Source organism: Dipodomys merriami, unplaced genomic scaffold, assembly GCF_024711535.1.
Source record: "Dipodomys merriami isolate MVZ:Mamm:240054 unplaced genomic scaffold, mDipMer1.0.p SCAF_12, whole genome shotgun sequence".
NCBI classification, from domain to species: domain Eukaryota; kingdom Metazoa; phylum Chordata; class Mammalia; order Rodentia; family Heteromyidae; genus Dipodomys; species Dipodomys merriami.
Genome location: NW_027202493.1, coordinates 10,556,712 through 10,583,598, shown reverse-complemented (window position 1 = coordinate 10,583,598; position 26,887 = coordinate 10,556,712). Strand labels below are relative to the sequence as shown.

The window sequence follows — 26,887 nt, the reverse complement described above, 5'->3', positions numbered from 1 at the left end:
TCAAGACTCAAAGCCAGCCCAGGGAGAAAAGTTTGTGAAACAACTCTCTCCTATTAACCTCAAAAAGCTAGAGGTGGAACTGTAGTTCAAGAGGTAGAGCACTAGCCTTGAGCAAAAAAAAAATCAGGGACAGCACCCAGGTCCTGAGTTCTAGTCCCAGGCCAGCACACCAAAAGTAATAATAAATTAACTAGAATTAAATTTTTATAATTTGCATCTATGAAGTTCCTTGCTCTTGTTTGTCAAATCTGAAACATTGGTGAAGTCCAATTAACTCATCTGAACTCCTTCTGTTAGGAGCATATAAGATGAAAGCCTTATTAGGAGAGGGTTGAGAATGGATATGAACCTTTTCCCTCCTTTATCTTTTATCCAGCTACATCTACATCTACCACTGGCACAAGTCATCTTGTCAAGTGCGCAGAGAAGGAGAAAACTTTCTGTGTGAATGGAGGCGAGTGCTTCATGGTGAAAGACCTTTCCAACCCTTCAAGATATTTGTGCAAGTAAGAAAAGAAATCCTTTCTGTGGCTTATATCCATAACTGCTCATTCCTCATGATTCTGCCATGTCTTGTAAGGTGGTTTGTAGCTTCTTTTTCCAATTTCATTGCATTCCGCTGAATAATGCTATTTTTTTTGTAGAGTATCTTGAAATGTTCACGTCAGTTGTCATCATCTTCTTTGTTGTTCCTAGAATTTTTTTTTTTGCTCTTTTCAATGTGTGGTTTGTTTTGTTGTTGTTATTGTTGGTTGACTTTGGTTTTTTTTTTTTTAAATCTTGAGTTGTTTTGGGTTTTTTTGTTGTTGTTGGTTTGTTTTGGTTTGTTTATTTTGCCTTCATATATATATATATATATATATATATATATATATATATATATATATATATATCATGTTGTTTTCCTCATGGTTTTTCTTCATTGTTACTCAGAAGAGATACCTACTTCTCTATATGCAGTGTATGCATTGTGCTATAAGATAATATTCCTCTCCTACCCCAGTGATGATCTACAAAATGAATAGGACAACTACAGGAAGTAGAAGGTCAGAAGATTCTTGATATGCTTGTTACACTTAGGATTATCTCATTGTTCTACAACCAGAGACAAAAAAATAAACTTTAGTTTAATACTACTCACAGTAGAAAAAGCAAGTCGCATGTGTTCAGAATTGCATGTAACACCAAACTGTAGAAGGCAGTGTGCTTTCATGCACTGCTGTCATCTACAGGCCTTGATTGACCTTTTCTTTCCAAAGACATTAGAGAACAGTATCAAATTGGTGGGCCTAGGAGTCTATCAAGTTATGAGGCCGAGACCAAGAGAATCAAGGTTTGAGGCCAGCTCAGGCACAAAGTTCTTGAAGGTCCATCTCAACCAGTACGGTACATAAGGTGGCATGTACCCATTATGCAAACTGTATGGGAGAGTTAAAGATCACAATTCCAGGCCAGCTCAGGCAAAAAAAAAACCCAATTCAGCAGGAAAATCTTGGTTTTGCAGTTCATATCTGTGTTTGAAACCCTATCTCAAAAATAGCCAGAATAAAAAGGGCTGGAGGTATGGCTCAAGAAGTAGAGCACCTGTCTAGCAAGTATGAAGCTTTGAGTTCAAACCCTAATACCACAAAACAAATAGATAAGTGTTAAATGTATTCTCTCTTATCAGTATAAAACAGACATATTATCTGTATATTAAGTATTAAGATTTTAATAAAAATTAATATTAAACTGCCTAAGTTTATTATGTCTTGGATTTTAAGTTTACTATTGTTATTTATTCTTCATGTAGTGTTTGGTGTCTGTAAGGGATATTTCCTATCATACCGAAATGGTGAAGAACATAACATTGGTTTTGCTCTCTACCAATCACTATGTCCAAAGCAAGGCATTTCAAAAGCAATTCCTTTAAAAATGTAGTACAGTATACAACTGGTGTTCCAGTCTTAAGGAAGCCTTGATTATATTTGTTAGTAACCAAGTGCATCTTAAAAGATAGGCATTTCAAATCTAATCCTGAACCCAAATGGCATTTTGGAGGAAATGTTTTGCTGAGCCCTGGGCTGTGCAACGGGCTTTTCGGGGTCCCACAGGGCCTCATGACTGTGGACTTACGTCCTCTGGAACAGTCTCCTTCTTGCATTCAAAGTACCTCTTTTAAAAAGAGTAAAGAAAGCAGTGACAAGAGAAGCATGTTCTGGTGATTGTATAGTTGATTTTTATCAATGGAGGCAGACAGTTTGTAAGAGCATATAGTCTGTTAAAGTGCAAAGAAGACTAGTAACCAAAGTGTAGAAATTTAATCTCAATTACTAACCATTTCTCTTTTGAAGGTAGGTAATAGCTCGAAGCCAAACTCAAATCATTGCAAACATTTTAAAGCAAGATCTAAATGAAAGAGTATATAGAAAAAAAAAACACCTGATGTGTTTCACATACAGATTATCTGCTTTTTTTTAATTTTAAAATTAGTCTTACAGTTAATTTTAAACATTGAAGTTATTCAGACCTCTCTGCTTGCAGCAGATAAAATGTCATTTTGTTTTCATCTTTGGTTCAGCTGATTGGCTATGAATGTAGAGCACATATTTGTTTTGATGACTTGGGATGAACACTTCTTACAGTTTTCTCTGGTCAAAATAGAGAATACCAGAAACCAAGAATTATAATCTATAAAAATATGAGGTTTACTTATTATATGGAAAAATGTTATTTTTTCCTAATCTTGGGCTTACAATGTCATTTGATTTAATAAATTTCCTTTAAAAAAGCATTTCAATTATACTTCTTTTATTTCTTCCCCTTTTTAAACAATTACACCTGTATTATCTTTTGTCTCCTTTTTTTGCCTCTTAGAAGGGCATCTGAGACCATTATATTTTAATTGTAATAATGAAATCTGATCATTTTTCATCATAGTCTTTGCAAAGATTTACAAGCTGAGTGAGTGCACACAATCATTTCTGAGTACCTCCAAGGAGCCAGTGCAGTTATTGTCCACATATTAATTTCAGCTCTCTGTAGTCCTCTCATGTGCTGTATAATACATGCAATCACATAAGTGCTGTTCATTTGTTTCATGTTGGTATTGGGCCAACAACTGTAATTTTTCGTCACCCACACATTTTCTCATTAAATTTTAAGCCCAATTCAGGAAAGAAAACTACTTGAGTTTTTTTGGTTGTGTATTTTTTCTGAAATCTTGAAGTGAAATATGTGTTGCTTCTCTAATAAAGCAGCAAATTATGGAGCACCCTACATCCAAGAGACAAATTGTTTAGTGGATTATGCTTGCCTCTTAGTTCCCAGAAAATTCTATCTGTTCTCTTCTTCTTTTTCCTTTTTCCTTTTCTTTTTCCTCCTTCCTTTTCCCTTTTTGTGTAATTAGAATTTTTAAGAAGCTCTTATAAATTATTATAGGATCTTTTTGAAAGGAAAATCTTTGACAGCTATGATTTCGATAGCTTTTTCTTTTTCTGGACCATGACTTTGTTGCTATATCAAAGTAAGCCAGAAAGAAGAATTGGAGTTCATTTAATATTAAAAACAATTTGTCTTTTTGTTAAATGAAAGTGGAAGAAAGAAAGAGGAAAAGAAAGAAAAAGGAAGAAAAGGAAGGAAGGAAGGAAGGAAAGAAGGAAGGAAGGAAGGAAAGAAGGAAGGAAGGAAGGAAGGAAGGAAGGAAGGAAGGAAGGAAAGAAGGAAGGAAGGACCCTATATTAAAAACCTTCCTAACATTAAAAATAACCACTACTCAGAATTTAAACAAAGTCATATAATATGCCATGTCTTACGATAATAATATATTGTTCACTAGACCACTTGACTAGAAACAGAAAGCATAAAAATGTTGCCTTGGCTCACCACGGCACTGTCTGAAAAGCCAGTTCATAGTTTCCATATGGCCCCTCAGTCTAGAGCACAAACATTTCTGAAGCATGAGCCACATCATTCAAAACCAACTTTATCCCTGACTAAAGACATGACTCAGAAACCCCACAAGGTTGCAAGTTTCCAAGTAGTCTCTCTGGTCACCTAATCCACTGTTGTCTTCTTGGGAGTTAGAATAGAAGATTTTACAGCAACTCTTTTTTGTCTCTCCACTTAAAACATGGTGTTCCAAATGGATTAACCATACCACAGTTAAACACTTCTCAGAGGAGAGGTTTGCTGGTTACTTGGATTCCCCCTTGGGGATTGTGTAGAAATGTGAGTGGTGGTTCTCATCTTTTATATTTCTCTTCTCCCTACAGTAATTTAAAATTTATTCAGAGGAAAAACATTAGTAACTAGTCCAGATTATATAATGATGAGAAAAGAATCATTCCAGTATTGAACCTAGTCAGTCATGTGCTTTAAAGAAGCAAGGTCATTTGAACATGAAATTGTCCAGATTTTTCTCTTTGCTTCCCTTCTTATATGTGCTTCTCTGAACAGCTTCAGTAGAGAACTATTTTGGAAAATTTAAATGTGATCTTTATAATCTAGAAACCATTTTTTATATCAAGCTATGTTTATAAACCTGGTATACCATCCAGTAGGCTGCTGTGGCTCCATTGTGAGGAGATTAGAATTTTAACCACCAATTTTGGTGAATTGTCTGGAGTCCTTCTACTTCAACTCTCTAGACAATATCTTTATTTATAACATAGAGTTATAGGTTCTCCATTTTCTTACCCCAGGGAATCAGTGAAGTTCAATGACTTCATTCCTACTTTAGAACTTTTAACTCTGGGGAGGCAAGACTTTTTTCGCCTCTTCTAATAAAAAGGAAATGGTATTATTACATTCTCTCTGTAGACATTGGAAAAATATATACACCTATCTTAACAGATGGTGTTATCATGTTTAATCCCTAATATTCCATTTTACTTCACACTAATAGTTTTTATTTTATTTATTGAGGCCATCAGCTAACATTATAACTTATCATGAGCTGACAGACCATTTAATATTATCATTACCTTCCATATATGTAAAAACAAGAAACAAAACAAACCATACTTGGAAACCATACTTGGAGGGCTTTCAAAAATACACTTGTGATTTGGTATAATTGATGTTTATGAAACTCTGGACCATGATGTATTGTACATTATTAAAATGAACAGAGATAGTCATGAAAAACATGTAACTTTAGGAGACAGTTATGTCAACACAGTATGATAAATGAAATTTGATAAATGAAATATCAATTAAAATTTATCTATGGGACAGTTAGATCCTTAGCATGATTGCAAACACAGAGAAAACATAAGCCAAAGTCTTCAGTCTATAAGAACTTACTCTGCTAAAGAAAGTGAATAGCTAAAATAATAAAGCACCAGGAATGAATATGTTCCAAATGGCACAATGATGGTTATTAAGGCAATAAGAATTTAAGAAGGGAAAGAGAAAAGACTGGAATAAGTTAGAGAAGACTATAAACATACCTATCATCCATGGAGTCTTTCCAATATACCAGTCAGACACTCACATGGCAGTAATCCTCTGTGTGAAATGCAGTGACATGCCTACCCAGACTAGCAGCTCCATTCTAGGAAGTCAAATAGACAAAACATAAAACCTAAGTTAGATGGTGGAGCCAATTTAGGATCTCTATGGCTCTTTGTATCTTGTGAGGTCTCATAGAGAACCATAATTTCTAGAGCAGGAGAGTGGCACCACAAACCAGGAAAGCATTTAGCCATACAGATTGAAGAAATTTCAGGACTAAGATACAGAGAGAAAGTCAGAAATGTTGGCTAAGGTTACAGCTTTATAAAATACTGTTATCTTCAATATTTATCAGTAACTGGAAGAACATAATTAAGCAGAGGAAAGAAGGTACAAACTCACAACTATGTCCTGAAGCCTCATCATGATAGCTATTGAAGATAACTAGCTCTTGATATTGCACTAGAATTTATATAAGAACATACTGTGAACACCCTCCTTTTCTAGCCCTGAAAGAGCTATTTCTTCTACCAAGACACTGCACTTACCTCTAGCAGTTTTCTGTTCTTTAACAAAAACAAACAGCATTTATGAAAGAAATTGGTACCCTTGTAGATCTCCGACAACCATATCTTCTATTTTTTCTATTTCCTTTTCTGATTTCCCTGTATATATAAAATCCTGCTGCATGCTTACTATTTTGAGCTCACTTAGACTTGATCACACCCACCAAGACAGATTGATTAAAGGAAGTTCTTTAGTTTTTGTAAGAACCAGTTTAGGTTCAGTTTTGCCTGAAGTCAGATACATTGATTTGAATAACTCACATCCTTTTTCTTATGAAATCAGACAGTGACCAAATTCATTTATTGAGTTCCCATGAGGTAGGCTCTGTGTTCTTGCTGAGGATTGAAAGATGAACAAACCCATTACTGATCTCTGCCTCATAGAGACAGGCCATTGTACATAACAGTCATATTTCAAGTAATTGACTTTGTTATGCATTATTGATGTGCTACGTGCTCTGAAGGATATTTAGGGGAGCTAAGAGAATGGCAAGGGGGGAACCTCATGTACTCAGAGGCTCTGTGGGAATAAAAAAGGTATGTAATCTTCACCTTGATACTATATAATTTTCAATAAAATGGACCATTTTGAAATGTTTATGCTGCATGATTTAAGGAGAAAGAAACAACTCAAATGCTTAGCCATAAACTCAGGTTGGTAGAGCAGATAGGATGACAAAGCTCCTGGGAAATGCTAAACTGTTCAGTGCAATGAGGCAGGGCATCCTCCAGAGAGGAAGGCCATACCACAAATTAGCAACCAATATGTCATTGTGTCACAGTGGCATGGAGATGTATGGGATGTGGATTGATCCTATATCCAATGAGATTGTTTGACTCTCAATGTAAGGATACATCATGTTGGATAAACACTCGTGAGAGTTTTTGTTTGCAGATGTCCATTTCAGAACAAGCTGTGCAAATAGAGCTTTAGGAAGGGCACCAAGGTTCAAAGCAAGAGGAGTTTATAAATAGTACCCTTCATGGTTAGGATTATTTTTATTTATCTTAGATATTGGAACACAACATAAGAGATCCAGGACAATTTGTGTGTGTGTGTGTGTGTTGTGTGAACATTTATCCATGAATCCTATAGGGCTACTCTATGTATTCTCTTATCTCATGAATTGAAAACTGGTCTCAGGATCCTAACAAAAAAGAAAGGGGAAAAGGGATAGCAGCTGAATAGCGATAAGGAAGTAGAGGTTGGATCTGAAAGAGACGTTATTGGAACATTTTTACATCTCATCTTTTCTTTAATGGTGATGAAGAGGGCACTCTCTTGAGGAAACAAATGTCTTTTGCAGGTGACATTGTAAAGAACCCTAAAACACAAATTAGAAAAGCATACACATGTCTCAAGTAACTTCACTTAAAGGTTGATAACAGAATAAGATTCATCTTGGAAAAATGCAGACTAACAGTAACAATACATTTGGGAAAAAAATAATAATCTACAGCACAGATAGTCAGCCAGCAAGTAGGCGAGTTCTGGCCAGAGTATTCAGCTAGCTGAGGAGGTAAGAAAAGTCAGTGTTTGCAATAGGGTACAGCAGGAAAGCAGACCGTCACTCTGAGCTGGTCTATACATTGCCAACTCAAGTGTGCAGAGTGACAGCATGAACTCTTGACTTCTAACATAAACCTACCACTATGTCTCAGTGTGATTGTTGACATTTCTATCATTTGATAGTTGTAAATGTAGGTAACACATATAACTTAAGCTGCTGTACAATTATAAATAGAAATACCACAGCTCCTCTTGAGGGAAAGCCAAAAGACAATAGAGACTATCTTTTTTTGACAGAGCACTTTTAAGATTGTCCAAATATTTCATTGTGGTCTCATGACCAAAGCAAGAGAAAGTATCATCTGTAGACTTTCACCCTTCTCCTTGCTTGCTCAAGGAATGGCTTAATACAGAAGAATCAAGAAGAACGGAAGAGAAATGAAATCTAAGACAGTTGATAGGTTAACCATTAAGTGATGAATGATTTATAAAATTGGCCAATCCTGTATAACCAGCAGTTTCTATATTTATAGAAGTCTGTGAATATGTTCGGATATGTCTGGAGTCTCCACCAAAAACTAGTAAATAATTTCTTCAATTAGACTGAGTATAAATATACCAGACATAAAGCTGATTCTCAAAATACATGCATCCATGTTTGATTTCATGGTAAGCATATCTGATTATTCACATTGTATCATTGATATTAAAATAATTTTATACTGGATTAAGTTATTAGATTTGTTAATTTAATTAAACAATTGAATGTGATTACCAGTACTCCTAAACTCATCATGGTTTAAAAGGTTATAGAGAACTTAATTATTAAGAATTGCTTATTGGCTGAAACAAAAACTGTACCTTACAACTAATGCCAAGCTTTGAGTCATGCATTAACAAGCTAGACACATAATACTAGGTCAGTCATACCTAAGTTCTGGGATAAGGTGATTTTGAACATTCCTAAGTTTGTAGGTTGACTTAATATGGCTTTCACTCAAGAAACAATTTTATTTCATGTTATAGTAAATTTCATGTAATAATAAATGACACTTTGAGCCCAATGTATTTTAAAACACGGCAGTGTGCTGAGTGTGGTGACTCATAAATATAATCCCTACTTGGGAGGAAGAGATAGGAAGATCACAGTTTTAGGCTAGCACAGATAAAGAAAAAAAATACTAAAACTATTAGCAAGATCCTATTTCAAAGAACAAGTCAGGTGTGGATGTTCCTACCTATACAGAGTAAGTATTAGGATTGCTGTCTGAACATCAGGCAAAAGTTGGATACTACCTGGGAAATTACTAAAGCCTAAAAGAGGTTAAGGGATGTGACCGACCTGGTAGGCCCTAAACAAACATAACTTTTCATTTTACCATTACTGGGCAGAATTCTTGGTTTATGTATAGTACTGTTTCATTGAATCCTAGATCAACTGGTGTTTCAGTCAGTAACAAGATTTAAATTTGAGACAAAAGACTCCCCCTTAAAGAATTATAATCTTTTCTTTTCTAATTGTAATCACAATGTTAAGTAAGAGCTTTTACTTGAGGAAGGACATTTGTGAGCAGGGTTCAGGAAGTTCCTACGAAACATTTTTGGAAGGCTATAGAAGAGAGCTTTACCCTAACTATAAAGATAAAAGACAGATGTTCAGATTGACCTGTACCTGGCAAATCAGTTTAACTATGAAAGGTTCTTTTTGTACTGCTCTTTATGAGATGCTACAGTCTGATCTGAGGTTCAGTGAAATGCACTGAAAGAGATTAGAGATGGTTCAGTGTGAGAGCAAAGAAGAAGTCCTCACCCAGAGCCTGAAAGACAGGAGACAAGAGGTAGAGACATGGAAGGGTTCATAGGGAAACACACATCAAAGTCCACACAAACTGAATTTTCAATCCATTAAGAAAAGATACAGAACAAAGCTCATCCTATCAAGAGCAAATACTGAATTTATTTATTTATTTATTTATTTATTTATTTATTTATTTATTTATTTACTTACTTACTTACTTACTTACTTACTTACTTACTTAGTGCCAGTTCTGGGGCTTGAACTTAGAGCCTGAGTTCTCAAGTTAGAACTCTACTACCTGAGCTACAATTCTACTTCCAGCTTTTTTTTTTTTTTTTGTCAGTTGTGGGGCTCGAACTCTGGGCCTGGGCACTGTCCCTCAGGCTCTTCACTGTCCCTCATAGCTAGCACTCCACCACTTGAGCCACAGCGCCACTTCCTTCCAGTTTTTTTGATGGTGAATTGGAATAAGAATCACACAGACTTTCTTGTCTGGGCTGGCTTTGAACCATACTTTTCAAATCTCAGCCTCCTGAGTAGCAACATTATAAGCATGAGCCACCAGTGCCTAGCTTGACTGTATTCTCTTTTTTTTTAATGTATTCTTTTTGTTTGTTTGTTTGTTTTGTTTTTAATGTATTCTTAAAAGATAATTTCTATCTTCTAATCTGATCAAGGAAACCAATATATGTGTATATTTTTGAAGCTGCTTGATTCTCATTCAGATCCATAGATTTAGCTAATAAACAAACTTCTCCAAATTTGCTCCGACTCATACAAAATCATGTTCAAAAAAGAAAGATCCCCTTCCCTCAGTTACTTGATTCATGTAACTGTAACCCCTTTGTGTATCAACTTTCCAATAACAACATAACTAATTAACTAATTAAATGAATAGAGAGGACTAGAAAAGGTACCCAGGAGCACATCTGTCAACCTGAAAGCATCTTTCGCATGCTTCTAGCTTCATTCTTTGATTCTCTGGAATACTTTTTTTTTAATTGATGAGTGTTTTTTTTATTGTGAAAATACCGTATAGAAGGGTTACAATTACATGAGCAAGGTAATGAGTACATTTCTTATCAAGCATTGTTGCCTCCTCCTTTGTTTCCCTTTCTTATGTTCAAACAAGAAAAAGAAAAAAAGAGAGGGGAATCAAACGGTCATATTCTTATCTTCCAGGAAAGTGATACATTGGATGTTTCACATATGCTAGTAGATACAAGTTGGAAGCCAGTTTCCCTATTCTGTAATGAACACTTCTGTAGAATTCCACCACAGCTCTGGATGAGCTTGTTTCTTTCTCTGCAGTCAGGGAAGCATGCAATTCATGCAGCAGAAATCAGTTTTATCCATTTCAGCTTTCCTCCATCTCACTTGGCTACAACTCTAGGTGTCAGTGAAAGTTAAGTACTTTGGTTTTGCTCTATATTAGTCTTAACAGCCTACTATCAAAAATAATGTGAGTCATTTCTGTTGTTTTGCACTTCTGGGCATCAAGTTCAAGGCACATGGTAGGTAGACAAGCACTCCATCACTGAGTTACATCCCTCATCCCCTTATATCTTAAGCTTTAATATGCATACAGATGTATAGGAGGTGTTGTTAAAATAAAGATTCTTCCCTGTAATTCTGGACTGAGGCCTCAGAGTCTGAATTTTCTTAACAAGTTCCTAGACGATGCGGATAGTATGGATATGTGGATCACAACTTGAGTACTTGAGTAGCAGGAAGAAATAATGAAGAAAATGTATCACCCAAGTGAAGGTAAAACTGAACCAAAAGACTAGCTCTAGATCAGAGAATACTGATGATTTCTGACAAGGATTTGGGTACCCCACATAGTTTGAGTGTTAGTGTTCCAGATATTCCCATGGTCTTATAAACCACCACCCCACAATGCTAGTTTCCTAGGAAATTATTTTGATCCAATTTATGTAGTTGACATGTGCCGTTTAATCACAGATCAGGCAAATGAGAGTACCAGAATGACCAGTTTCCTAATTAATGCATTTCTTCTTTTAAGGACTTCATGAGTCCTAAGATTTTGTGGTCCTTAAATAAAATAGTAAGAATATTTACTACTCGAAGTGCACTCTCTCTTTTATCTAACTATATCTCTAAATATAATTTGTTTATATATTTATATTTGTACAAATATATAAATGTTTATTATATTTATTATATATGTAATACATTACACATACATGATCTGTGCAATATGTGAGATATAATGTATGTAATATGTTACATATATAATATAACATATAAATAATAATTACATTTATATATAATTTATATATTCACTCTTTATATCCCTTTCTCTCATTCCCTCTCTCTCTTCTATCATCAACTCTCTTTTTCACTACGTCCTCTCTTTATATGTTTTATATCATGTTCTATGTACTCAATAAACATGTTTTAATTTTATCATGAATGAGAGATAAATTAAATGGTGTATATTCTTAATTCTGAAATTACTCCTTAAATACAGAGTATGCCTGTGTGCAACTATAGTCCTGGTGATGATCCTTATCTCACAGGTTATATTTCAGACTCACATATTTTTCTAGGTAGATGTTCCTCCTTCACAAAATGTATTTAGAGCAAGAATACTCAGTTCCTTTGTGCATAAGTGTTTTGAAGAATTCTAAAATAATCCAATGCAAGATGTTTGTTGTTTAAACTTACCAATTGTTATTGTTTATGATATAACTATACAGCATACTTCTTGTGAGGCAAAAGATCTGAAACTGCTAGTATTTTATATCATAGGCATTCTTCTTGAAGTAAGATACTTCCTGTCCCAAATAATAAGATAAAAATGTTGGTATTGAGTTTGGCTTGAACAAAAAAGAGGTAACTCCTATATAGAAAAAATTTTTATCCATAACTTTTTGATGTCAGAATGATACTGTTGGATCTTATTTACTCCAGAGATAGAATTGTGTAAAAGTCACTATGGAGTTGCTGTCAGAGCTAAATTATGGGTATATAGGTGCTTTGTAAGGTTGTGATGAACTATTAAAAATGACAAGTATGAAGTAGTCAAGTAAGCTTTTTTACCTGTAAGTATGTTTGCTTTCTGGAACCCTTCAATGATGATTTATTGAAGCATAATATTAGGTAACATGAATCTAATCTAAAATGCTTTAGAATAATAGCAACATAAAAAGAGTAACCATAAAGGACTTATTATTATAAAGCTTCACTGCATGGTCTTAAGACTAGTATTATGTTCAGACTTGAGAATTTTGGCAAGTTAATGTATGTAAGTAAATAAAATGTAAATTTTATGTAATTTCCAGTTTGGTTTTTACCTTAGATGTGAAGTGGCATTGCTAAATACTTTTGTAGAAGAGTAACTTCTAAAAATTATTTTAAAAAGTGCTTGTCTTTCATTTGGAACAACTGCATCATGAGATTTGTGCTCATAAAACCTACTGTCTTTCAACAATGCAAATAAGTCTGAATTTGTAGTATCTTTTAAAAAAAACAGGGACTGTAACTTTCTTCTCAGTAATCTCTAGAGTATAAAAACGCTTGACTTTTAATATTTAACTGTTTTACTTACAATTAAGAAAGTAGCTAGGAAACAAGTACAATGTTGGGTAATAAAAGTTCAAGGCCATCTAATGGAAAAGCCAGAACCACAGGAGCTCTTGTCATAGCCAGTGTTTGAACCCAGCAAGGACAGGTACTGAGTTAGAAGGGAGTTTGAGACTCAACATCTAGCCTCCCTCTAGCAAGATTTCAGCTAAGGAATCTTTTGAAGACTGAAGCAAACAACAGAACTTGATTGTCCACAGTTTTCATGGCACATGGTTACTTCAAATGTCATGTCTTTTCTTTTTCTTTTTTTTCTTTTCTTCATGTTGTTCAGAACCACATCAATTTTAGGACTCTCCATATTCCATAGGAGGAAAACAAAAATGCCAGTCTGAAAGTTCAGTATCTTTGGCATTCTATTGCTTATCACATTTTTGCCCTCTAGGTGCCAACCTGGATTCACTGGAGCAAGATGTACTGAGAATGTGCCCATGAAAATCCAAAACCAAGAAAGTATGTTAAAAATAATCTGAAATTTGCTTTCTCCCCCAAACTACAGCAACAATCACTACCACTTGGTGCTTTTACAACTCAGTTGCAACGGAAGCCCTTTGTGCTAATAATGGTTTAACTACCCGCGGCATAAACTCATTCACCATTCATGTTTAGCTGTGTCTCCCCGGGAGTGAAGAGTGGCTAGTCAGGATGGGCTGGGATGTTGGCATTCATGGCGGTCATCTCTTTCCAACATCTGTGAAAAGTGATCTAATAGAAAATTAGAAGAATGAAACATGGCTCCCTGTGATAGGATCTTTCCATTTTGTCCAAATTTGTCTCCATTTTGGAGGAAATGCCACGGTCAGAAAGCCATGATTAGGACAAAGATTCTGTTCCTGAAGGTGAACTCACCAAGATCAGTCAAATGACACTGAAGGAGCTTCTTTCTAGCATATATTCACCTCTTCTCTTTTTTCTCTGTTTTTTCTACCATTGTTTTTTGTTTCTTCTCTCAGGTGCCCAAATGAGTTTACTGGTGATCGCTGCCAAAACTACGTAATGGCCAGCTTCTACAGTACGTCCACTCCCTTTCTGTCTCTGCCTGAATAGGAGCATGCTCAGTCGGTGCTGCTTTCTTGTTGCTGCATCGTCCCTCAGATTCACCTAGAGCTAGATGTGTTTTACCAGGTCTAATATTGACTGCCTCTGCCTGTCGCATGAGAACATTAACATCATTGTATTACTTCCTCTGTGCGTGACTAGTTGGCTTTGAGATAACTGATAGGTGTGTAAGGCTCCGGATGTTTCTGAAATTGATACTGCATAATGTGATGCACATTGACAGTCCATATCAAGAAGTGAAATTATATAATAAAAGCCTTTAAAAGTCTCACTTGTATTGGTAAAATAAAATCATTCCACAGAACAGTCCATCTTCTGTATCTAATGTCAACTTCCTGAGAGGGCTGTTGATACACTGTAACAATTATGCACTTGAAATGATGGTAAGTTTTGGCCCAGTGTGTTATTTATAACAAATAAACATCATAAAAAGAGTTCAGATGTTTCTCTTCATTAACCAAACAGTTTGCATGGAGGCATTAAAAACAAAGTCACTGAGTAAGGAAAATTAAAAACCAACATTTCACAGCAAAGAAAATAGCCTGGCTTTTATTTATGTTGCTTAGGGAGCAAGTAATTCAAGACTAGTTTAACCAATCATTTTAATGCTAGCATTTCTTTATATAAGTATTTTTTCATGTTAGCTTCAAAGGTAATTTTACTCTTCAAAATATTTTTGCTTTGAGACATAACAACTCAACTCTAGAATATATATGTGTGTAAATAAATATAATATACATACTTTTAATGCAGAAATGGGAAAATCAAATGGATTCTGTGGCTTCATAATGACTTGAAGATCATTTCTAAAATATCCACTTTGCATTATATTTAATTACAAGGAGAAGTCAACTAGGCATATATCAGATGCATTTGTCTTTCTTTTGCGGAGTATAGTTACAACTTTTTGTTCTGAAGTTTTTCAGAACATTGTACTGGAAATGGACTCCATTTAGTTATGCAATTAGATCAAGGGTTAGCAGAGCTAGCCCATAAACTCTCAGATAAGAAGAAATCTATCACTGCAGCATCAAAACAGTCTTAGTTGATGCATTTTCTGATATACATAGCTGCGCTGCACTAAAAAGCTAAGTCTTTCATTTTCAAAAGCAGACATGAGGTTATACTTTTCAAGCCCTGTCAGTTACTCACCCAGAAAAAATATTTCAAATAGCTATTACACTGTAAGTTTATAGAACATAAGAAATCATGGCCCACACTGTTTAAGGGGCCTTTGTTGTACTACATACAAAGAATAAGATTATGTTAACAGTCATGGAATTCAAGATCAATTTCTGTAGTCCATTATGGGAAAATTATACCCATAATAATTACTTAATTAATGAAGTGATACATATTTACATATGTTAGATATCAAGATTATGCCATAGGCCATTTTCTTTTATAAAGAAAAAAATAGCAAACTGGCATTGCTACATTTTCTAACACAGTCATGGCTATTTGCATAAATATTTAAGTAACATGCATAGATTAATGCTTTAAGGTAGATAGTATGGAAAGTAAAAGTAGAAGGGAAAATAGAATAGTGTTTCATACATAAAAGACTTATTAGAAATGCACATTTGAATTAAAAAATATAGACTTAGCAAGTACATGTGACAATCAATACAAATATAATAAAAATCATATTTTATAATTTAACAAAATACAACATTTAAGTTATTCTTACATTTTTTGCTATTATATAGAGAGATTTCATTGTGCAGGTCAGGTCATAAGTTTAAAAAAAACCAACTATTAAAAATGAAGGTATTTCCCAGAACGACAATGCAGTTACATCTGCCAGTGATCAGAAGATGTTTTCATCCCATTGTAGGCCATATTTTTCCTTCATGTGATATTATTTTAAATAGCCACTCCGTATTTGTGAAGTCCAAAGTGTGATTCCTTAAATATTTAGTAAAGTTGGAATGACACTTTGGGAAGACATCCAGGAAATTAACATTCATATTTAATCGGACTTAACAAAGATTGATAGGAAGCACATTTATGAACCAAGTATGTAATGACTATGTATTACTAATGTCTTGTGTCAGAAATGCAGGAACTTCTAATCAGACATGGCTTTCAATAGTTCATTGTCTTACCCTTTATGTCTGAGATTTTCAGACATAATCGGCTATATAGAAGGCAGAAAAATATTTTGCTGCTCTAAGAAATTCATATTTAAGTACTAATCAAACCTAAAAAGGAGCTTTTTTTTATTGCCACAGAGATCCACTTTAAAATGTGTTTGTTTGCAGACATAATGTCTGGAAAACATAATATAAATTTTAAAGGAAATGGTAGCCCCTAGTCTCAAAATATTTAAAAATCACCAAACCATATTTTGAGTTGAAGAAGAGCATTCTAAAAGAATGTATACGTTTAAAGTGTTTATCACATAATGCATACATTAATTGAATTTGATATAGAGATTCTTGTTGGCATTTCCTCTGGGACATGTATTGATTTATAAAAGCTGATTTAAAATATGAAACAAAGGAACAAATATATATTTCATAAGACAACTATTTGTCTTGAAATATAGCATATTTATTTTACTTTCCAGGAAAATAGTCAAGTTTAGTCAGCTTCACATCTTGTAGTGTGGAGCAATATATGTGTGTGTTTATGTGTGCACGCATGTGGGTGCGTGTGTACATGCATGCATAAGTAATCAATAACTAACATGTAGACTTAATGAACAAAAAAAAAGGAAACGCATCCACAGCTTCCATAATTAAAAGAGACAGTATCGAGCAAATATTTCATATTTAGAAAGATTAACGAATAGTAAGAATAACCTGGAGTTATAGGATATTTTTTAAAGTATACCAATTTAGAACTTTTAGACCCATTCTGAGGGTAAACTTACCAGTTATTTTTAAAGCAATTTGAACCATAGGTTACTAGTGCATCAGGTATTTTGTGCATTTCTAAATGTTTTTCAAACCTGCTGAAAAAATGTATTTATCAAATATGTGTATCTTTGCTAATAATAGAATAAAGACACACTGTGTATAAAAAAAACTTGTCCAAAATTCCAACTGAGTGGAAGATTTTACTGTATGTGTGATTGAGTGTGTTCTTGTACACAAGAAATTTGGGAAATAAGTAGAAATTTCCAAATGCTCAGTAGTTCTATGGATTGGCATATGTGAAAACAAAACAGTATCCACATTGTAAAGGTAAGTTTCAAAGACCATATAAAAAATTCGTCCTTTCTAGAGTTGGCATTGATACAACTCATTAGAACTCTGTGGGAAAAAAAAAAGTCAAACTATCCCATAGGTTATTTATATAAATAGGCCCATGATATTAAAAAATAAAATCCTCAGTGCCTTCAAATTGTAACAGGAACTATCATTTTTATATCTATATATATAGTTATTCCCTTTTTTCCCTAATGCAATTGGAAATTTAAATTAACCTCTAGGTTAATCAATTATCTTCAAGCAATTATAAAATCCTAAGGCATAGGATTACTGAGTCAATATTTAATAGTTTCTGAAGACTCTTTTTAAATTAATTTTTTATATTGCTTAGGGCATGGCAGGAAATCACATGTAGAAAAGGAAACTAAATTGTTTACAGTAACCTTTGTGTTTTTGAATTATTAATTTAATTTGAAAAATGCAGTGGCTAGGCAGAAGTTCAGTACGGAAGTGTGTGATACATAATGAGCCCACACCAACATTAGATTAAACAGAACAGATAGAAGAAATAATCTCTCCCTGAAAGGGAAAGTGTTTGCAGATTCTGCTTTTTTTTTGACTTACATTGAAAGAAATGTGGCTACCAGTAGCAAAAAATCAATTAGAGCAGTATTCGCTTTGTGACTAGAATGACCAGTGCATGTTTCCTCTGCTTATTTCCTTGTTAGGCTGTATGGCCAGAAGAGATTCCAGTTTTAAGTACCAATTTCCCATTGAATTATTTGAAATTGGAGTTTCCTGATATGAATGACTTCTCTTGAAATGAAATTAGAGTTAGACTCACAGACTTACCTATAAAACTGTAAATGTAGTGATATGTATGCATGGGCATGCTACTAATTTTATTGATGACTTAACCAAGCTTTCTATGCAACTAATATAGACCGTTAGCAGTGTTCATGTAGGCATGCAATTTATGATTTTCTGGAAAGAATTTCTCTAGATATGTCTTGGTTTTAACCCTTAAATTATTACTGACTGGAAGGAGGGAAAGGCAAGAGATGGAGGTACTTCTAGAAAGAAAATTGGGTCACACCCTCTCAAGGAGGAAATGAATAAAACATTTATTATCCATTTCCTTAATGTAGTTTATCACATTGATGTGCCAAAGTTTATGTGAAGAAAGCAATGAGAAAAAAATGTCAGTTTGACAAAGTGAATGTTGCACAGAAGCAAGAGAAATTTGTTTGCATTAGAATAAATTACTGAAAATATCTTGTGCAACTAAATTAATCCTATAGCCATTAGCTTTTAATTTAACCTGAAAAAAAAAAAAACAAGTTCTTTGTCTGAGTACACTGGGCCTGCAGCAGAGGAAACAATTATATAGTTCCTCCCATTATTTGTATATTAATTTTGGAAGCTTCAGTTCTTTTAAGGGGCTGCAAATTTTTAAAGTCTGTTTTCTGGATATATCCCAGAAGCTTTTAAATTGTCCTGGCTATGCAGTTAGTCAAAAGAAAACCTTAATTTAGTGAGCAGCCCAGGGTACATCTCCAGATGTACATTTCCCAAAACTCATGTTTTGACTCTATGCCACAAGGTTATCTAGTGAGATGCAAATGTTGTACACAATGAGAAATTACCTGGTCCCAAGGCCTTAAACAAGTAAATGGCAGAGGCAGGACCTGAAACCACAGTGAATTTCTGCACCTTTTTCCTCTACTGTTGCTCTCTCTTCTACTCCCATGCCCAAACTCAAGGTTTTCTAAGAACAAACACCCTTATTCACCACCATCACATTTTTTCAAATTCTCTTATCAGATCACCTTGGTGTCTCTGAGATCAGTGATCAAGTGAAGAAAAGGTAGCTTTGCCTCCTACCTGGTGAGCTGTCCTAAAGACAACATGATAAAACTTGACTATCATTTTTTTTTTTCTGTAAGATTTCTTAAGATGTCCCTCCAGGAGATTTTTCTTTTCTTTATCTTATTCTCCCAGCCCCCATGTCCTCATTTGAACCTTGGCAGGTCTCTGGGCTCAGATCTGCCAGGATGGCTGGAAGTCGGCCCCCATTTTGAGTTCTCTGCCTGGGCTGCACTATATGTTTTCTTTATACCTGTGCCCATAGGACTTTAGTACCAGGGAGAGATGAGCCAAAGGGCTCTTAATTAAGCCCAGCATGATCAAAGTTTCAGACCCAATTGCTATCCTGTTGGTTTTTACTCCTGACTCTGCCATTGTGTGTCTTTGGGAGAAAAAAAAAAAATCACTTCCTCTTTGGAATTTTCCTTTACTTAATGAGGAAATAAATGATTTTTTAAATGCCTTTTCTGTTATGGAAATGGTAGTGTAGAGGACAGGTGAGCAGCTCTACAGCCTCCCTCAGTGAAGTCTTTTAAGGGTTAATAAAGACAGGTGCTGGTATTTGCACAGCTCTTGCAAACAGGAGTTCCCTTGGGGACTTGGGAAGGCATACCTGAACACTGCTTCCTTCCTTCCGTCACTTGTCCTGTTCATGTGCACGCACAGACAACCATGATAGTCATATGTAATGTGTTTTGGAGTGCAGTGTATTGCTCTTTTCTGAAACCTTTTCCCTTTCTTCTTTTTTTGTCAACTTTCTGCATTGGCAGAGCATCTTGGGATTGAATTTATGGGTATGGAACAATCATCATTCCTTTTGGCCTACAGAATTTAGAGCCTATGAGCTGAAATCTTTTTCCCTTCCTACTCTTACTTTTCAGTTCCTAACTAATTTCCTTTCCTTTAGAAGGGATCATACAGCTATAACAATGATTTCTCTACTTTCAATCTATGATTAGTTCAGTGAAATATAGCTGAGTGCAGCAGATTTTTTAAATTCCCAAGCTACTTAGAGTTCAAAATCTTTCCCACTTGCTGTGAATTTATGTAGATCCCACATTGTGTGATTCAATGATGGGACCTGACTATTCTGTTGTTTAAAAGCTGAGGCTGGTTGGACTGGTGCATAGGTACACATAGGTACAGGGCAGATCAAACCAGGGGCCTGAAAACAAATGAAGTTTTAAAAGCATCACATATACAGCACATTTTAGACCAATGGAAGTTTGATATATAATGTAAAAATCACTGCTTAGTAATAGTCCAGAAGACCCTTACAACTGTAACCCAATGTTATTTTTATACACAGATTTAAATTGCTTGTTTTCTGGAGATAGTCAAGTAGGACTCTAGTCAGCACATTATCTTATGAGTAAAGAAATAGAAAGCATAAAGGAAACTTGTGCTATTTTCAGTGGAAATTCCATTACTAATGGAATTAAAGTGGAATCACTAAGATTATCCAGCCATGTAATCAAATAGAAGATCTCACACTATAAACAAACAAACAAAAAAGTCTCCTGTGAACTGAGTGTAGGCATACTCTACAAAGCCTCGGTCCTAAATAATGGGATTTGAAGGCTGGTCAAGGGAAGAGCAGGGAGCTGGCTTCCTAGCCCAGTCTCCACATTTCTTTCTGAATGCTTCCTTGCATCCCTGAGTGGAGTCTGTAGCCAACAATGTCATATCCTGATTAGCAGACTCTCTGATACCACTTAAGTCATTCTGTGATATACAGCGTGACATAATACAGCAAAGACACCCACTTCAGGTGGGGAACATTGCTGTTTATCCCTAATGTACAGCCTTCCGTTGGTGGAAAATGAAGCCATTGCAGACTCTAGCTTTTGAAAGTTCATTTCTACCCCCCCCCCAAAAAAAAAACAGAAGAAAATGTTATTTGATTTGGGGAAAAGCTAACTCAGGGCCCTTTTTCCTCAAGAAGAGAATTTCCTAAGACTGGGGATCAGCATTGCCCTGTCCCATAGAGAGAAAAAAAATCCACCACCACCCCTGACTTTTACCACTAACAGGATTTTCCCTTATAGCTTTCCTTTAATTTTCCTCATAGCTTTGGAATTTGATTATAAAACTTGCTATTTCCATTTCCAAACAATGAAGTCAAGTAATTGACATCTCTCTCAGTAGATCTTTTAAGGTTTAGCAAAGACACATGCTGGTATTTGCAGACTTCAAAAGATGCAGGATATCCTAGACAGGTCTATTGCATTCTTTAAAAAAATTCTAATATTAAAGTTAAACTGAGAACCAAGGGTTCTATCTCTTAACCTGGACACATGAGACTGAAAATTGCATTTAAACTGATTCACTGTGATGTATCTAACTTAACCACAAAGGCAGGAACATTTCCACTTACAGAGACAGACCTACCCATGAGACTGAGTCTTGATTTTTAACACTGTCTCTTATTTCCTCTTGTATTGTGGAATCTATCACACAGGGAAAAAAATGTGAAGGAAGAAAAAGGCTAAAGGAATCCAGTATTTTTTTAATCAGTATTTTTGCTATTATTTATCAAATAGTTTTCCTCTAACACATTTATATAGAAGAAGTTACCTGATCTAGCAAACTCATGAAAAAAATCAAATAGAACTTGAGGGAAGACATTTGTAATCAGTATTGAGATGAATACAGAATTTAATTCCCTATCTGTATTCTATGGGCTCTGCTGTTACAGTTTTAGTTTTAGTACTTTTTTTCATTGTCTTGTCCTTTATAAAGCTACCTCTATTTCTATAAAGAGATTGTTTTATTGGGAAACACAAACCTTCCAATATACCTGAGGAAGAATGGGCTTATTTTGTGCATGTGTATATATGTAGAGCTAGGGATCAAACCCAAGACATATCACATGCTAGGCAATTATCCTACAACTAAGCAACATCCACAGCTCCAGCTTCAACATTTTAAAACCAAGCAATAGAGTCAACGGGATTGGGCGGGGGAAAGTAGGAGCTTCTTTTTCTTGGCAACAATACTGATGCTTTTCTTTCTAAATCAATTCATCTCAACTGAAGAACCCTGCTCTGAGTCATGGGTCCCAGGGAGGAGAAGCAGTGAGAGTAGTACCTCTGCTTCAATACATATGCTAAAAACTGATCAGGGTGCCCAGGGTAGGAAGAGAGGTCATCAGCTCGCAGATTACATTGCATAAAAATCCATCCCCTGTCCTGTGGCTCTGAAGGAAGGGAGGCAGCACACAAGCAATTAACAGAAGCACTCAACGTTCTGTGTCCTTGATTGACCTTTGAGGCACAAAAGTCCACAGCGCCAATTCTGTGTCTTCACAACACTATTGCACTGCAATGCACCAGCTGCTTTGCTTCCTAATTGTGGCTTCCACGTGACTGCTGCCCAAGTTAGGAGTTATGCTGTATGGAATAACCCTTCCAACTCTGCATTCCCCTTTTCTTCCCACCCAAGCTCTTCCTCCTTCTGGTTTTCTTTTATTTATTTATTTTTCTTCCCTTAGTATCAGCCATGCTGTGCCAGGGACTTCAGATGGCTCCCTAACCTTTAACCTTGTTTTCCCTTGTACTTGATTTTCTTACTCTCTGTCATTCTGTCAGTTTGTCTGTCCTCTTCGTTTGTTTTTCCTTTCCACTTCCAACCCTTTCAGTTTGTTTTTGTATAATCTATGCAGCATTCTATTCTTTCCCCCACTGACTTCTATTCTTCTCCTGTTAATAATCAGTGCTCTATTAATTTGATTTGACAATGTTCTTGACCTGTTAACTGGAATTTGATTATTATGGGCTTGGCTTGTAGGAAATGTTTTGTTTAATGATAAGGTCCACTGTATCCCAGAAATCAAAATTCACTTTTCCATTTCAAGAAAACTTCCTGTGAGTTGCCCTCTGTCAGTAGAGAGAAAGGTATAGCTAATGAGACTGGGAGTATATAATGGAAATAGTCTTTGATGGCCCCTTGTGGTTGTCCAGATAAGACAACTCCATTTGTTCCACATTCCCCAGTTCTTGCCCAGCTTATTAAGTGTTGGCAAGTAAACACCATCTGTGTTATACACTGTATACCAGTTGAGGTCTCCTTTTGAATGAACTCATGAAGATCTTCCAATAAATGTAATTAGACTCTTGGAAGCTCAGCTCCTAAGGGATCAAGGTCCTCATTAAGTCAGTGAATCTCGTTAACAACCTGACCTACCTTTATATAATCAAGTTATCCTCCAAAGAAACTAATTTGCAAATAGAAAATTTTCCATGAATTAGAGATTGATTGCATTAGGAGTAAAGTAGTACCTTTAGTTCAAAGTTCTAAGCCACATACTTCCTGAAGAGAGTATTCATTAGGTAATTTGCCAAGTTGGCTAGTTTAGGAATGTGCACTCTATTCCAAATTATATACCATTAATGCTTGTGAATGACATTGTCAAACAAATAAGTTATCTAAGTTCAACTGATGACATAATAACCATTTATCCTCTAAGGAACACATCTTCATTCTGCCCCAACCATCATACTGATTTTCTCAGATACAGTGCCCTGCTAGTTCATATTTTTCTTGTGTTTCACAACTTCATGTCAAACTATAGGACTCTTGCCTTAATTTACTTGATCACTACAAGCCAAGTTCATATATGCAAATGTCTTGGTATTTATTTTTTTAGTTAGATCTGTCTCTTTGTAAAGACCACTGGACATGAAATGATGACATAAAATAGCTGGAAATGTAAAGAGGCTCCAAGGAAGAGGGTGGAAGAGGGGCAAAGACAGAAGGGAGGGTTCTCAGCAGTATCGTTCTAAGCATCATTTCATTGGGATTGATTCCTGTTGTCTTTGCAAGAGATTAAGTTTTTAATTTTACATGAGATTTTTAAAAAAATTTTGTAACAAAATCATTATTTTATAATTATTGCTGATGTTGTTCCAGTTTAATATTATTTAATATATATAGCCATAATTACCATACAGAGTATAATATTTTTACTGTCAGTGGCCAAAACTGGCTTTCTTATTTATTTATGCTCAGTGTAGTACAGAGCATGTTGTGCCTTAGACATGTCTACAAATGTACAGAATTGTTCAGTATTTATTTTTGTGTGAATGTCGATAATGTCATGCCGCATGCCAATGTTCTGTTTTAAGTCCCAATGACCATAAGGGCCCTCGGTGACATCTGCTCTCACCCCTTTCCAGAAGCGGAGGAGCTGTACCAGAAGAGAGTGCTGACAATAACTGGCATCTGCATTGCCCTGCTGGTGGTCGGCATCATGTGTGTGGTGGCCTACTGCAAAACCAAGTAAAGCTTCCTCCTCTGTACCTTCCTCTCTCCTTAGTGCAGAGCTGGCTTAGCTGGCCAGGGCTCTGTAGACCCATTGATCCACACCTAGGTCCCAGGAGAAAATGATGGAGGGACTTTTCCCTCTTGCTTTTCCTTCTGCATAATACAGTTTAGGCCCTTCCTTGATTATGTACAGTGGAAAGCTTTGCCGTGTGTGTGTGTGTGTGTGTGTGTATGTGTGTGTGTGTGTAAGTTTTTAGGAGATACTTAAGTGACCACAGCTCTGGTAATGGATAAGGTTTGGAGGCTTGTATAGAAGTCCAGAGTTCATGTGTGTATGTGCACATGTGTGTGCATGTACCACTTAGGGTGTATGCAAGTGTCATAAGTATACTTGGACCCATCACTGCTGAGGACAAGTCTAGTTTGTACACTAGCTTAGGAGATAAAGAAAATGCTTGGTGGTCTTTGAATTGCAGGTTTGTAAAAGTCAGAGTTAATAGAGCTCAGTTCTATTTAATTGGGGTTGCCCATATAAAATACTCTCAAAATGTGAGGCCCACAAAGAAATCCCATGGGAGGAAAATGAAGCACAATTGAACATTGAAGGGATTGAAGTGAAAACTTTGAAATAGATATGTGGTCCCTCTGTATGGACTTTTCAACTTCATCCATACTAACAAATACTCTTTGACATGAGTTCTCTGCACTTCGTTTTCCTACATATAGCTTCAACTTTGTTGGAAATAATGTGACACTAACAGTGTTTTTGCGAGAGTGTGATTTTTCCCTCATGACATGATACTGTCTTGCCATGGAATGTTATCATGATCTAAATGTTGCTTTGAGGAATGAAAATAACTTGCTTTTTATATTACAAAGTTAAGGGCGCAGATTGTGTTTTCCCAATGTCCCATGAATAAACATGTGGCCATAATTGAGTAAATGATAGAGACAAGCCTTCATGGAACAGACTTAATTACAGATTATTAGTTTCTGTCTCAGGATTCACCACCTTATACAAAAAGCATTACAAGAGTAGGATCGTGTTGCCGTGCCAATATCTAATGGCAAAATGTATCCTAGGTCTCCCATATACATGTAATCTAGCAGTGTATTTTGGACAGATTCAAAGCTAAGGTTATTTTTTTAGGAAAGCCACAGGAGCAGGGGGAGTTGTAACTCTCAAGTCTGCTGCACAGCTTGCTGCATAAGACAACTGACAATCTGTAATAGTTAAGCAAGGGTAGATTGATTTTAAAAGTTGTGATCACTGTATTTGTTTTCTTCTCCTTTTCTGTTTTCTTCTCCCTCTGTAAAATTGTTCTGTTTCTGGAAGAATCCCACACAGTTCTTAGAACCTGTTTGCTAAGATATGTGATTGCACTTATTCTGATATGGCATCCACTACCTCAAATAATTCAGCAGTGTTATGAAAACCTCTTAAAAAATGGCTGTACAGAAATGACTGAATTGTTAAGGACAGTAAAAATAAGAAATGCTTCTTCTTTTATATTCAGGAAACAGCGGAAAAAGCTTCACGACCGGCTTCGGCAAAGTCTTCGATCTGAACGGAACAATATGGTGAACATAGCCAATGGACCTCACCACCCAAACCCGCCCCCTGAGAACGTCCAACTGGTGAATGTATGTTGACTGCGTCTGGTGGGCCACTCTGAGCATCTCTATTCTGTTCAGGCGCCTTGAAGTTTATTGTATAAAGTTCTTAGGCTCTTAGCTACTACTATCAATCAGCATAGCTTTCAGGAAACCATGTTTTTCACCAGGAAAAAAAAAATAATGGGTTTGGTTACTGTAAAACCAGTAATTTTCCTCTACTGAAGTGTTCATTAGGGACTGAAATAATAATGGTAGGTTTGTTCTTGAAAGAGGCTATCACTGGAAGAACAAAATAAGACAAAGAAAAATAATAAAATCAGGATCAGAAATAATTACTTTTAATGATTTGGAAATGAAGGCTTCCTCAGTCTGTTTGAGATAACTAAGCAAAGGCCTGTAAAAAAATCTTCCTTGGGGTATGGCACAGTACCTGATGATTTGCTGAGTCTGATTTCCAAGGAGAGACATCAGGACATGGAAGATCAAGGGAGTTACCAAACATGCTTCTCAGTAGCAATGCAAGGAGACAGTAAGGCTTGCTCATTCCCTGACTCTTATCTATGGGATGTCAAGCCTGGCAGATGAAATGTATCCTTTATCTGCCAAATATTTTGTTTAGATTCTACTGAGCTCTTTGCTGTTAAATTCTACTAGATTATAGAATATCAACTCCGGAGACTGTTTACATATCATCCTCTCAATCTGTTTGTTATAGATAAGGGCCAGCATTATACTCAGCTTGCCTGGCTTTTGAAGTATTGCTCTTTATATTCTAGCATAATCCTCATATTTTTTTTCCATTTTCCTTCTATGTATAGTTTAATAACCCAAGCTTAGAGATTAAATTGTAGTACCATTTCTTTGTTTTTATCCTGTAGGAAAAAGTGTATTTTTAGTGGCGCAAATATATTATAGACCTAAATCTAGAGCCATGGTTATCAAACTATTACCAAGTTATAGCAAAGACCTTCAAATACTGGTGGAACACTGGTGGAGCCACATG

General features: G+C 35.6%; 1 protein-coding gene across 14 annotated transcripts in view; it reads left to right on the top strand.

Annotated features, from left to right (window-relative positions):
- Nucleotides 1-26,887, top strand: part of Nrg1 (neuregulin 1) — a 1,056,971-nt gene that overhangs the window by 1,019,737 nt on the left and 10,347 nt on the right. For 5 of the 14 annotated variants that reach the window (XM_070016211.1, XM_070016218.1, XM_070016220.1 and 2 more), the window contains 5 exons: nucleotides 377-506; nucleotides 13,873-13,931; nucleotides 19,773-19,796; nucleotides 24,180-24,282; nucleotides 25,785-25,911. In XM_070016211.1, coding sequence (XP_069872312.1) covers nucleotides 377-506; nucleotides 13,873-13,931; nucleotides 19,773-19,796; nucleotides 24,180-24,282; nucleotides 25,785-25,911 — 443 coding nt within the window. Of the gene's footprint in view, nucleotides 1-376; nucleotides 507-13,304; nucleotides 13,373-13,872; nucleotides 14,285-19,772; nucleotides 19,797-24,179; nucleotides 24,283-25,784; nucleotides 25,912-26,887 lie in introns of those variants that run through there. The other 9 variants (XM_070016214.1, XM_070016219.1, XM_070016217.1 and 6 more) reach the window with 4 other exon arrangements.